General features: G+C 41.4%; 1 protein-coding gene across 1 annotated transcript in view; it reads left to right on the forward strand.

Moving 5' to 3' along the window:
• The window catches only part of BICD1 (bicaudal D homolog 1 (Drosophila)), a gene marked incomplete at its 5' end in the record, with an annotated part of 91,322 nt that overhangs the window by 5,019 nt on the left and 73,154 nt on the right, over window positions 1-13,149 (forward strand). Inside the window, 1 exon segment of the mRNA XM_009332913.1 lies at window positions 62-274. Coding sequence (XP_009331188.1) covers window positions 62-274 — 213 coding nt within the window.

A 13,149-nucleotide genomic window follows, 5' to 3' on the forward strand; every position in this document is an offset into this window, starting at 1 on the left:
TACTGTTGATAATTTTTCTAGGGCTTCGGTAGCTTTACTGAGCACTGTTTTCCTCTTGCAGGCATTTGGACAGTCCTTCTCGATTCACCGCAAAGTGGCTGAAGATGGTGAGACACGCGAAGAGACTCTCCTCCAGGAGTCTGCATCAAAAGAAGCTTATTACCTCGGGAAGATTTTGGAGATGCAGAACGAGCTGAAGCAGAGCAGGGCAGTGGTCACCAACGTTCAGGCAGAGAATGAGAGACTCACTGCTATTGTCCAAGACTTGAAAGAGGTAAATGGGGGTGTGCAGGGAGCGAGGGGCTGAATTTTCTTGGAGTATCATGGGTGGCATGGCTCTGAGTCATGAAAATACTACAAGAAATAAAAATGCTCACCTACCAGTCTGTGATAATGCCAGAAACCAGCTGGCCTGAGAGGGCTGTGATTTGGAAAGGAAAAAAATGTAACTTTTTTTTTTTTAAACAACAACAACAAAACCCTACAAATATAATAAAACCCAATTCAGGAAGCTATAATTTCCCAAGTACTCATAGTATTTTGCATTGTATTTTATAACACCTACATATAAGTGAATTTTACATAAACACATTTTCTGCATACTTCTGATATTCGTGCAACTCCTCTCTTTCTCAACTTTCACATCATTTCTCAGGTATTCTGGATTGACTAGGATTAGATAAAGCTTTCACCAGATTTCTTCTGCTGTAGAGCAAAATTAAAATGCATGATCATGTTTAGAAAATGGGCAACAGTAAGGAAGCCAAATGTAGTTATTGGCTACATGGGACACAGTGGTTATTGATTAATTTCAGTGGAGAAATTAGTAATATTTAATAATTTGACTTTTTCCCTTGATATCTGGAAGTTTAGACAGAAGGTTTTTTTACTTACTATTGCTTCCTCATCCCAATTAGTGGAGAACTGATCTAATTTTACTAATTTATTCTTTCCGTATTGATGGTTAGTTTGTACAATCCATGTAGCAAAGCTCAACGCAAGAGCATACACGAGAGGAAGGTGGTTCTGTTTCCTTCAGCTTTACAAGCAAACTGGTTCTTGCTGACGTTCTCATACGCTCCCTAAGGTGTGTGTGTCCCACCACTCTGGCCAGCCACTAATTGTGGTGAAATGGAGGATAAGGGATACTGAGTATCAAGTCTTCATCACATGTCCTGGGTTCCTCATAGATTTGTGACTATGTGCTGGTGTTGGATGTGCCTTTTGTGCCCGTAAGGAGTTGACATTTGTTGAAATCGTTTGCCTCTTTGGCTGTCCCACTCCTGTGAGTCGCTGCAGCACTGCAGATCTGTTCGTTGCCCTCTAGTCTCCTCCCTTGGGTGTCTGAGAAGCTGCACATGAGTCTGCTGTGATCTTGATGGCCTGTTCATCGAGGTGCCTTCAGTGCACACTTTTATCCTTCTGCCGTTTCTTCTAGTGTTTTCACACACACATTCATACCTCATTCATAGCGGTCTGACTGTTTCTCTTACAAACCTCTGCAGATTTGGTTTTCTAAGCAGAGCAACTACATGCAGGGGAAGGCAGCACTTGGAAGTAACGCCACATCTTTCCTGCTTTCCCCAGGAATGCTTGGATTTAGGGGGTCTCCCCACTGTCCAGCTGCTGGAAGAGATCTTTCCTAGGTGATTCCGGAAAATGCTTCTTTCATGTGAATTTAACAAATTAACAAAGATTATCATGTTTTCTGTAGCTGAGTGGAATGGCATCCTCTTAACCTACAGAAACCCCTGGGACAGGGTCTCCCTGGGACTGGGCCTTTTACTCCCATTGAACATTCTTATTTAATGGTTGTACTGGACTTGCACATAATACAAGTCAGGTTTCAGTAAGAAGTAAACGTATGCTATTTATTCACAAGATCCAAATAAAATATGTGATTGTAATTGCTGTTGCGACGGTTGGCAACAACAACAAAAAAAAGAAAATCAAGTTTATATCTACTCATCCTAAAATCGTATCCTAAAAGCCCCTCTGGTAGCAGGCAACCAGCTGCTGACACACCTACCTAACCATTTGGTTAAAGATCGCAGGCAAGCAGAATCCTAGACCTGGGGTTCAGTCACAGATGAACAACCAAGCTAGAGGATACATGTTTGTCTTTGTACTCGATTCCTTCCTCTGGGGTCTCCTTGGGATTTCTTCAGAGGCAAATCTCCCTTCCATTTTCTATCATGATTATTGATCTGTAAGTTATTCAGGAGACAGTTTCAGTACCTATCCTCCCTAGAATATTGATTGTCCTCATTTCTATGGAGATAATAGTAACCCCTAGTGTGAGACCAGCTGCAATTATTTCCTGTTCTAATGCTAAATAGAAACTAAGCCCTAGTAGTTAATTAAAGTGCAAGAAAAGAATTTACTTGAATAAAAATAAGGCGGATAAACTCTTTGTTATTAGGATGATGTTGGACCCTGAGTATAAAGTCCTTGACTATGTTGAACTTTTATTTCATGGAACTGCAATCAATGTATTTAAACATAAACGGGATTAGTGCAGTCAGTTCATTACCAAGCTTACACCAGACACTATTATGATTAATTACTTAAATATAATAACAGATAGAGGGTGATTGACACCTACCTCAGGTTCTTAGGGATCTTGTCCCACTGAATTACACTGGTATTTCACCTTGTGCTCAAAGGAGTCTCACCCTTGTACCCAGCTCAGTATACCTTGGTCCAAACATACAAATCCTAAGGCTCCGATGTCCAATTGCCTGCAGAAATGAGATGCCCTTCTACTGTAAGTGTTTATGAATTTTGTCTGCTTGGTTCTGGGTACTGCTGATAGGAAAAGGCAGACTTAGCTTACTCCAAATCTTGACAACCACTAAGGCAAAAAAAGGACATTTTTTAAATGAAATGTCTGGTACCTTTTGGGGTGAAGACAGTCACTAGAAGCTGCCGCAGGTAGATTGCTACAATGAGAAGGTAATTTGTCTCTTTAACCAGTATATTTGAAACTCTAGTTAGAGAAAAAAATGGAAGAAAAAAGGATGGTCTTTATGTGAGTAGCTGTACTGAGTGATGCAAAGATAGATTCTAGATGTAAGTTACTTGGCTGCATCCTGTCTCTTCCCCTCCCTGCTTCACCCCCCCAAGAGAATAGGCTTTATAGTTGTTTTTTAAACATTACTAAGACATCTTATAAGCTAAAACAAAACAAAAAAAAATCACTCCTTTCACCTTCAGACTTAATATAAAAGGATTGAAAAACTGCTTTGTGGTTCTGGAAATAGCATTTTTGCATAGATGACAGAAATTTATGGTACTTTATCTGTGCACTCAGTCCCTTATGATACTGAAGACTGATTGCTAGGTTTTCAAAAAGTGACCCACGTTATTGGTACCACACCCCTAAATAACACAGTCGGTGCTCCTCCATTCTCTAGTCTGTTGTGGGAGTTCCCTTCCAAATAGGTTCTGCTTTCTGTATTTGCACAGAAATGCATAGTCATATGAATGTGTATGAGCATTTTGTGAACCATCAGAATACACTCGCATGAATGCTGATGGCTTTTAGGAATCTTGGGAATTCCATAGTCCAGGAGTTTAAAAATTCATGCCTTTTTGCAAGTATCTGCTGTATAGTCACAGCTGATGTCTGCAGGGCAGCTTGACCTGGATCCCTCTTGCTATAAAAGGGAATGTATCAGGCTCAGGTCCCTGGAGATTATGCATCTCAGTCTGGGAAAGCAAACAAACTGATTTCAATGCTCATCATTAGAAAAAGACATATTTTTGAAGAACTTGAGCATTTGTTTCACCCTGCTGGTGAAGGATGAACCAGGAATCTCTGTGCGCAGACAGCTTTCTAGAATCATGTTTAAAATGATCAAAAGAATAAAACACCAGCAGCATTATTTTTGATGTAATAAAAATCCCTCGAGTTCTGGGTAGGAATATTATTAACTATCATCTAACTAAATAAAATACAGATTTTGGAAAGCAGGTAGCCCTTTTCATTCTTTTCTCCCACCAAGACCTCAGACAGGGGACGTAGAACGTTGTTTGGAAATTCTTAAAACTGCTGTAATCTGAACCAGAAAATACGCTGATTTTAGAAGTGGGGCCAGAGAGATCATTTTTTAGCAGAAACCAGATTTCATATATGTTATGAATCACATAGTTTATGGTAGGTGGCCTCTCTGTGTAGAGGGATCAGTAATGTTATTAGCTCATTTAACCTTTTCTAACCGCCTGACTTTATAATAAATATTAAAGAAAAATCTTTTAAAAATGCAATCTTTTATCATTTTTGAATTCTCCAGTGTTTGTTTTTTTCCTATTTAAAAACACTGTGTTTACTTATGGTCGGGAGATGAATGACTGGCTCTTCCATTTGCGCCATTGAAAAATCTGTCCTTGTGGTAACCATAAACACTTTATAGATGGATAGAGAAGATGAAATCACTACTCTGAGAAGTTGATAACTGACAGAGGTGGTTATGTAAGCAGAAATGATCCAGCTCAGGAGCTGGGGCAGAAAGTTCTTGTGCTGAGATCATACTCCTCCTTCATGCGGAGGCTGGATGCCTTGGAGCTGGGCATCTGACTCAAAAGAGGTGGCATCTGAGGGGAAAAAACATGAAGCAAAGAGGGGAAGCAGGTGAAACTGTAGAAAATGACAATGAAAGATGATGGTATGGTTTGAGTTTTGACTAGGATTAGGAGTTGTACAAGGTGGGTAGATGAATGCTTTTGTGCCTGAAAGAGGCTGGCAGGTACGGGTCAGCTCTTTCTTCCCAACAAGACTAGTGAAAAGAAGGAGGAATAACATAAGAAAGTTGGGAAGCAGAGGGTTAAAACTCATAGTCTGTGCTACTAAATGTCACTGCAGCAGCTGCTAGGCTTGCAGAAAGAAATCGGCACCTGGGCACCTGCAGTCCAGGAGATAACAGATGAACAGGGAAGCTTATGTGATAGCAATGTTAATGAGCCATGGCAATAGCACACACCTGGGCTTCCGGAGGGCAAAAGTAGGGATGAGGGCACTGGAAAACTGGGTGGGGAGAAATATATGAATTGGTGAGGCATTATGTGCTGAAACTAGGTGAAAAAAAAATCTAGGATGAAATTGTGCAGCCCCTCTGCCCTTGAAATCAATAGCTAAACTTCTATTCACTTCAGCTGTAGAAAGATCTTGTACGTGATGCTAATGAGGAAACATACGGGTGTGACAGCTTGGACTCTCTTTGAGGGGAACCTATGTATGATGCAAAGCGTGAGCACTTGTGCTGGGTGAATAATTATGAATTTTACTGTTAGCTATGGCCATTTCAGAAATGTAACCTCATGCTAAGTGGCCACATCTGCATTCTGAAAATACATGAGAAATGGAAAAAATTTACAGGCATTGTGTTCAAGTTGACTTTTATCTAAAAAAAAATTAAGAATCGGTATTTTTATACTAAATATACCTTCAAAAATTTCCTAATTGGCTATTTCCTATTTAGAAATTATACTTTCTGAGTCTGATGGCTTTATTCTGAATTTCAGGCTTTATTCTGAATTGTCAAAAATGAGAAAAAAACCTAAAAACTTTAAATGTGAACACATATCTAGCTAATACCCACACCAATTTCAGGTTCCTGTTTTGTTGCTCTAGGGTTAGACTATAACAGGATTTGGGTACATAATGCTTCCTATTTAATGTAGGATGTAGTTAGGTCCAAAACTGAGATCCTTAACACATTCATTTGTCATCTATTTCTGGAGGCTCCTGCAGTTATTAGGTGCCTAAGTTTTCACCTGTAAAATTTTCTGCCCATCTAATGGTCTGTTTCCAGACACGTTCAGGAACACCTCTGGCTTGGCCTGAGGTCTATTACTACACTGTTGCTGGATATTGAGCGCTGCTGTAGGTGCTACTGGGGTCCTCCAAGCAAATGTTTCCCTAGCTGACCTCATCACCTAGTGATGTCCTTCCACTCTCTGGTTCTGTGATTGTGGCAAGGTTTGGGGCTCCAATTTCTTCTCTGCCTGAGGGATTATGAATCCGCTTCTCCCTCTGAAGAAAGTGCCCTAGCAGTCAGTTGGCAGGCTCTTCATTCCTTCAGATGAAGCTGTTCCACTTTGTTGGGGGATAGTTAGTATTTTGTGGGTCAGGGAGAGCAAGAGCGAGCTCGCTCATGAGAATGACTGTAGCCTAAAGGCTAAGCCACTCAGCTGGGAATAGGGAACTAGTTCTAGTCCCTATTTCAATTAATGTTTAATAAGAAATACTTAAATATTAATTGGGGCAGAGACCAGAACCCCAGTCTCTCCTCTGAGAGGTGACAGCCCTCAGCAAAGGCTGTCTCCATCCCTCAGAGAGAGTGTGGTCTTCAGCCTGGGTCTCCCAGGTCCGTGGCTAGTGGTTTGACTGCTGAGCTCTTGGAGGGAGGTAGCTCCAGGTTACCAAGTGAGGTAACTTTCTCCAACTCTGTGTTGAAGACAGATGGAAAAGATAAGTCTGAGAGAGGAATCACTGCTACGAACCGTGTACTGCGGGAAGCACCTTCTAGCAGCCTGGCCATAGTAACAAAGCTCTCTTAGAGAGTAGTGAACTCTCTTCAGTGCTATTAGCTTGCTTTCCCTCGTAGTTGTCTAATTTTCTTCATGCACAGAATAGGGAACCTGTGATTGTGCTTTGACGATTATCCTAGACAGTGAAGTGATTTAAGTGACTGCAGTGTTGACTGTGACAACGCATGCAGCATCCTTCCATGATCTTGCCTCCTCCCTCATGATGCTGCCCTGTGCTTCCCAGTGACTGCATTGACAGACTTACCCCACTCAATCTACTGAAGAATAGAAGTTTCTTTTGACATTTGCACTGATTACATAAAGCCTGCATTATACTTATCTTCTTACTAACATTATGCTGGTACTTGCAACAATGGCTTCATTTCTAGAGGGAGAACAAGTAAGGAAATACAGCGAAGTATTCAGTGTGGCCATTGCTAATGGTGTCTTCATCTTAATGTACCTTCATGCAAGCACTGTTTTTTGAAAAGAAGCTGTAGGAACGTGATGCCAGAGCAGCCCACAGAGATGACTGTGGGGGTCAGAGCTGCCTGAGAAACAAAGTGCAGCAGAGGAGTGATAGAGAGATGGCAGAACTGTTCCCCCTGTCAGGAGAGCGCTCTCATCACAATTTAGGGTAGTATTAGCATAGTCGCTCTAAATGGCTATGTTTACATTCCTTAGTTTTGAAAGTTTCCTTCAACTGGCTAGAACTGGCTCTAAATTAGGCTTAGAATACAAATTTGTTACTTTGCCCACTGGGAGGTGTTTTTCTTTTCTCCCTCCTGTTTTTAGAAAAGCCTGCTGAAGGGAGATTTTCCAGCTTACTGGTGCCTAGTCACCCTCATAAATCTTTCTCCCTCCTTTGCTGACAGTGCTAATGATTTTTTTGTCTTGAGAGGTGGAAAAGTTTGCTTAAAAATGTGGTGTTTCCTTCTGCTTTCAGAAAAAGTTTTCAGATCACCTTGATCCTAATTATTGTATAATAGCATAATGTTCTGAAACATGGGAAATTTTATTAGATGTTGCTGACCTGCTTCAAATCAAACTCCAGTGTACACTTGTGTCTTATCTGGACCTCTTTAAAAACATGTTAACGGTTTCTGTAAGCAGACAGGTGTTAATGCTTTTCCTGTGAAGGCACTTACTTGCCTGTACTCTACCTAGACTGGAGAGAGCTGCAGGATCTCTGGGGGCTTTAGTCTGAGCAGGGTGGAGAGTGAGCCTGTTCTTGCTCTGAATTCCTGTCCTCTTGACACAATCCCTGGGAAATCAGCAGTGCATGTTTGTAAGTGAAGGCCACCCGCGGGCCATCGTTGGATTCACTATCACTGCCAGCCATGCCTTTAACCCTTGTTCCGTTTTTTCTTTCTGACACTTACACACACGTTTCCATTCATACTGTGTTCATATCAGTCCCACTATTCCTTGTACAAGTGCCTACATCTGCTCCCTTCAGGCTGATGTGGACCAAAGCGTAATCTCTGTAAAAGAGGTCCACTGCAGTGTTTCTCTTAACAGGCAATAAAGGTAGTGTGCAGATGGGTTTGGTGACTGTTACCGCCACCGGCTGCGATGGGAAAAAATAGCAGCGGACCACAATGAAGTGTAAAGCCTGGCTTTGCGGCACGACGCAGTCTGGAAGGTACAAAACTGTGGAGGTTGTCATCAATGGGTGTTTGCTGACAAAACTTTTCTACTAATTTTCACATAGTTATTACAGCGATTTTGTGAGGGCATTATTTTGTACCGTTAGATGCTGATGCTTGTTAAATGCTTTTCTCTGCCCTGTGCATTTACTTTCCATGTTTACAGAACTTTACTTCTGAAAATAAACAAAATGGCTTTCTCTATGTCTTGGAGACAGAAAAATAAAGCCAGCTGTGAATTGTAATCCTACCAAATCTCTTCTCATGTTGTGAAAGTAGCCTGATACTGTCTATCTGTCAAAGAAAGAGCATTGAATATAGGCAGCAGGACCTGTCCTGTGTAGACTGTTTCTGAGTGCCCTTATTAACAGATAAAGGTTTAATTATAAATCTGCCATTCAACTTCATCTGCTACTTAATTACCACCAAATGCTTTCTTGTGGTTCTTGTTCCACGCATTGGCCAACAAACCACTCGCTCCTGCAGGTGAAACCAAAGGTGGCCGTGGTAAGATTCACCCTTTTATTTCCTGAAATATGGTTTATAATCCTAAATTGCTATAGTCCTATAATTGCTCATAAAATGACTGTGTTTCCAAGCTCACACTCCTCATAAGCACCAACTGTAATAGAATAGGAAGGTCAACAGTGCAGGATAAATAAATTTTGTTGTGCCACTGTTTTCTCAGGGTAATCTTCAGCTCCTTGTTCTGCTGTTCTCACCCTCGAATATACCTGCAAGCTACCAAAAGCAGCTTTGGCTGGTTGTGTTTCCTGTTAATGAGCCTGGAACAATGACTTAGGATGCAAACTTGTGATCCGACACATGCATGACACCATTTTCTTTGGCAAGGTTCAGGCATTTAGATCTGCTGTGAATAACAGAGTCAAACAATGGACAGTAGGGAGGTCAAAAAAAGGCCAGGCGGGATAATGGAGCATAACCAAGGGTCTGTTGCATAAATACAGACTGCCTTATTATAAACACTCAAATTCCCAGCTCCTTCTTTCAGAAAGAGTCCTTTGCAGGGCCTCAAATAAAAAATGAAAGAGGATGTACTTTCAGCTGCGCTCCGTAATCTCTAGGCAGTAATTAATCAAATCGGGATCTGGCAGTGCTCGTTCTTATGTAAGATCTGTGAAATAATGACCCCTTATTTGTGCCAAGGTAGCGTTTCAAAGCCCTTTACATACCCCCCTGTACAAGGTATTCTGTGAGAACGTGCTGAGAGGACAGCTGTGGAGGCCAGAGGTATACCTGGGTTTAAAGAGGAGTGAGACAGATTTCATGGAGGATGGGGCCATCAGTGCTGCTTATACTTGAAGATCCAGACCCAGCACTCAGCTCAGAAAGTTCCTCAACCCCCTGATACAGGGGGCTGGGAGGGGACACAAGGGAAAGCATCATCACGTAACGTCCCTGTTTCTTGGGTGTTGCCCACCTGTGAGCGGCCACTGCCAGAGGCAGGGTATTGGACTAGCACCTCTCTGAACTGAGAAAATGTTAGTTTTTTGTGGCTTCTACTTTTTTAAAAACGCATAACTTTGCTGACTTGTTTTTGTTTCTAGATGAGGAAGCCCTCATAAGAACTGCTTGTGCTGACTCACTCTTTTCAGCATTAATTTGCTGGTTAAGAATAACTTGGGCTTTTGTCTATTCAAGTGGTGTGGAGTAAGATGGTTTTTGACAATGCTGGGATTAGCTGCGTTGCCAATTTTTAAAGAATCCTTGCAATGTGATCTGGACTCTCAGGAGCAAGAGCCCAGGGGCTGTGCTGGCTTGTACCCTGGGACATGATTCATGTGCCTGGGATTAAGTGGGAAGGGAAGAATACCCTGGGTGCCAGACTTCTTGAAGCTCAAGTCCAAAAGCTTAAGCACTGTTCCTGATAAAATAAAGATATAATAAGGAGAAGAAGAAATTTTTGCTGAAAGTCTTCACTGCCTGAGTGCATAAGCAAATAGAGCATAAGTTTCAGTGACATGTGCCACTGATAAAGAATATTAAACAAAGAATGAAAGTAAGTTTGTTGTCCCTGTTCCAATTAATTCCCTTTGAGTTTTTTTTTAAATATCCTGAGCAGTTCCCAATTTAAAAAAGGAGGAGAAAAAAAAAAAAAAAGAGTTAAAGCTTCTCTGAGAGCCTGATGCTGTTCTTCCCAGTCATTCAGTGTTAGAATGTGCCTGGCAATTGTTGAATGTTTTATGCCTTCAGAACTCATTGGGGTTACAGGACGGTACTCTTGATGTATTCCCAGTAGTCAGTACACAAGCGGTGCAGTTGTATTTCTCTTCTCCTGGGAGTCCTCGTGTCCATTATAGCTCTGCCTAACTTACCTTCTGTTGTTGACTTTCTCCCTTTCTCTACATATGGATGTATCACTGCCTGTTTTCCTAACCTGCTTCCTCCTAAACTTTTGACATTGCTCATGATTAAGCAGTGCAGAACTGATGGCACTGAAGAGTTATTGATTCAGAGATGAGATCCGCCAAACAAAACTGAAAAACCTAATGGTCTCTTCTGGTGCTGTGATTAGTACTTGGACCTTGAGAGAAACTCACGCATGCTGATCACACATGGACAATAATGACCAGCCAAGGTACTTGAGCTTCCACATCTGTTCTTATTTGTTGAAAAAACAGATTTCTCTTCAGTGTATTTTTTCTTGTCCTTTAATCAATACTGATTTATTTGTAAGGGTTTCTCCTGGGATTTACCAGGTACTTTTGGGAAATGGGATTTACCTTTTCCTAGAGAAATGTCTTAGATACCAGGGCACAGAGCATTGCTGGTGACCTGAACCCAGAAGTGGCTGATTTGTTAGGTGCAATCAGAGTGAGACAAACCATGACTCATCTTATACATGCCTTTGGATAGTTAGCAACTAGTAAAAATTTCCTTGGCAAAAAACCCCGACCGAAAGAAAGACATCACACAGAAGCAAAACCTATGAAACCCTTAAAAATATGAGAAAAGAAAGCATATTTGGGGTTTATACTTTTGTGCTCTCTGTGATGGCATCCTCTCATTTGGATTCATTCAGCCTACACCTTAGAAAACGGAAGTCTTCTCTGTGTGGCAATGTGATGCCATCCTAAGTATGGTCCTCTGTGGAGTAGGCTCTCCCATTCAATTCCCTCTTCTGCCTCAAAACCCCAAACTTGTTACCAGTTTGGCACTGGTATGAAATCATTAATAAGTTCTTGGCTCCCATCACCCGTACGAATTGTGCTTTCTGCAACAAACTCTGTTCTCAAGGGGTAAAATATGAGAGGAAGATGACAGGAGGGTGAACAGCGAGAAACTCAAATATGCCACCTCTTTTTCTCCCTTTGCCCTTATTACAATACATGAGACAGGCTGGTTATTTTTAGTTTTTCTCAACAGTCAGTGCCAGTCAGCATCCAGGAGGAGGGCAGCGAGTCAGGCAGAGGTCAGACAGTGTTATCACCCTTTCATTGTGATGGTCAAATCCACTTTTAAGCTTCAGGATTGAGAGAAATGCACTTTTGCTGGCAAATGTTTTAGATGTGTACGTGCAGATGCTCATACATAATCAGAGCTTGTCTGCTCCTGTGACGTTATTGTTCCAAAAAACCCATCAAATAGGTAGGACTAGATACGAATGCAATTTTTGTCTTCACTGCTCGTTCATTCTGCCTGCGTAGCCTTTCCTCTCCTTCCGAAGCACAGGACGTTGGCCCTTTCAGCCAAATGTGCCTTGAAGGCATCATCATAGATATGTGATTTTTCTCTTCAGTGAAACGGTCAGGATGTCTGTTCCGATGCTGACTGTGAACTATATGTGAAGAATCGCTGTGGCATTACAGTGTCAGCTTCAGAGTGAGATGGGTTAAAAATGGACCATTTCCCATCAGTCCTGCATATCTAGTTACGAAAATGGGATGCAAAGGCAATACTGTTTGCAAATGCAATACTGTGCATTTTGGCTAATGATACAGGGTAGTTTACATTTGTTACTCATATTCCCTCCCGTCTCATTTTCCCAATGGAAGTGGCAACACAACAGCAGTGAGAAGAGACCAGTTTCTGGTTCTGTGCTTAGTAACTGTGCTTGATTGCAATGGCAAAATTCTGGCCGATGTGGAGAAAGGAAAGTGATTCTTTCCCATAGAGCTTCTCACAAGCGGTGTTTCACGTGCAGTGACTATCTGCCCCTCTCAAATGAGGCATGCAGAGAGCTCAAGACAGATAAGAAAAACAGGGAAGAAAAAGTAAAAAAATCTAACCAATAGGTATAGGCAGGGGTTGGTTGTCACGTAACTGGGAATATATTGATTAGAGAAATTGAATGTTTTGGCCTATACAAGTCAGCAAAAAGTTTCCACAAACTGATTCTGCCTTGGTTTGCTCCAAAAATCTGAGAGAAAAAGGATGGCCTCCGTTTGTTGTCCCAGACTTCAAATGCAATGAGGAAGAAGGACTGAATCTGCAGATCCCTTTGCAAGATGTCAGAAAAGAACTTCCAATTCACAAAGACATCTAAGCGTGTTTTGAAGCAGAAGCATAAAAGGTGTTCAAGAAACCCTATGGATAGGCTTATTCATGATACTTTCAGACATGTTCATCGGCACTTTGTAGAACTGGTGCTCACCTTGTTTTGGCAGCAATTCTCACGAGCATTTTACTGTGCAGTAAGTTGTTAAGCTGGTAAGAAATAGCTATAGATGTAGATTTTTGTGATTAGTGTGTTTTTGACATTCATTTTATTGCAGATCTTTGAGACATCATCAGAATGTTTTTGTTTTGGAGGCTAGGAGGTACAGCTGTTTTTTATACAGCTTGGTTTGCCCATGCTCTATAAATGTCAATGACGATTTGAAGTCAGTCCCTCGACAGCTTTCATGTATAGATTTTTGCATTGTTTTATGTTTTTATCCTTTGCAAATGCTTTTAAAAAGCCAGTTATGAATTTTCCATTACCACTTTTCTTGCCCTCTAAAAGTTA

This window comes from Pygoscelis adeliae, unplaced genomic scaffold (assembly GCF_000699105.1).
Source record: "Pygoscelis adeliae isolate BGI_AS28 unplaced genomic scaffold, ASM69910v1 Scaffold38, whole genome shotgun sequence".
In the NCBI taxonomy this organism is placed as follows: domain Eukaryota; kingdom Metazoa; phylum Chordata; class Aves; order Sphenisciformes; family Spheniscidae; genus Pygoscelis; species Pygoscelis adeliae.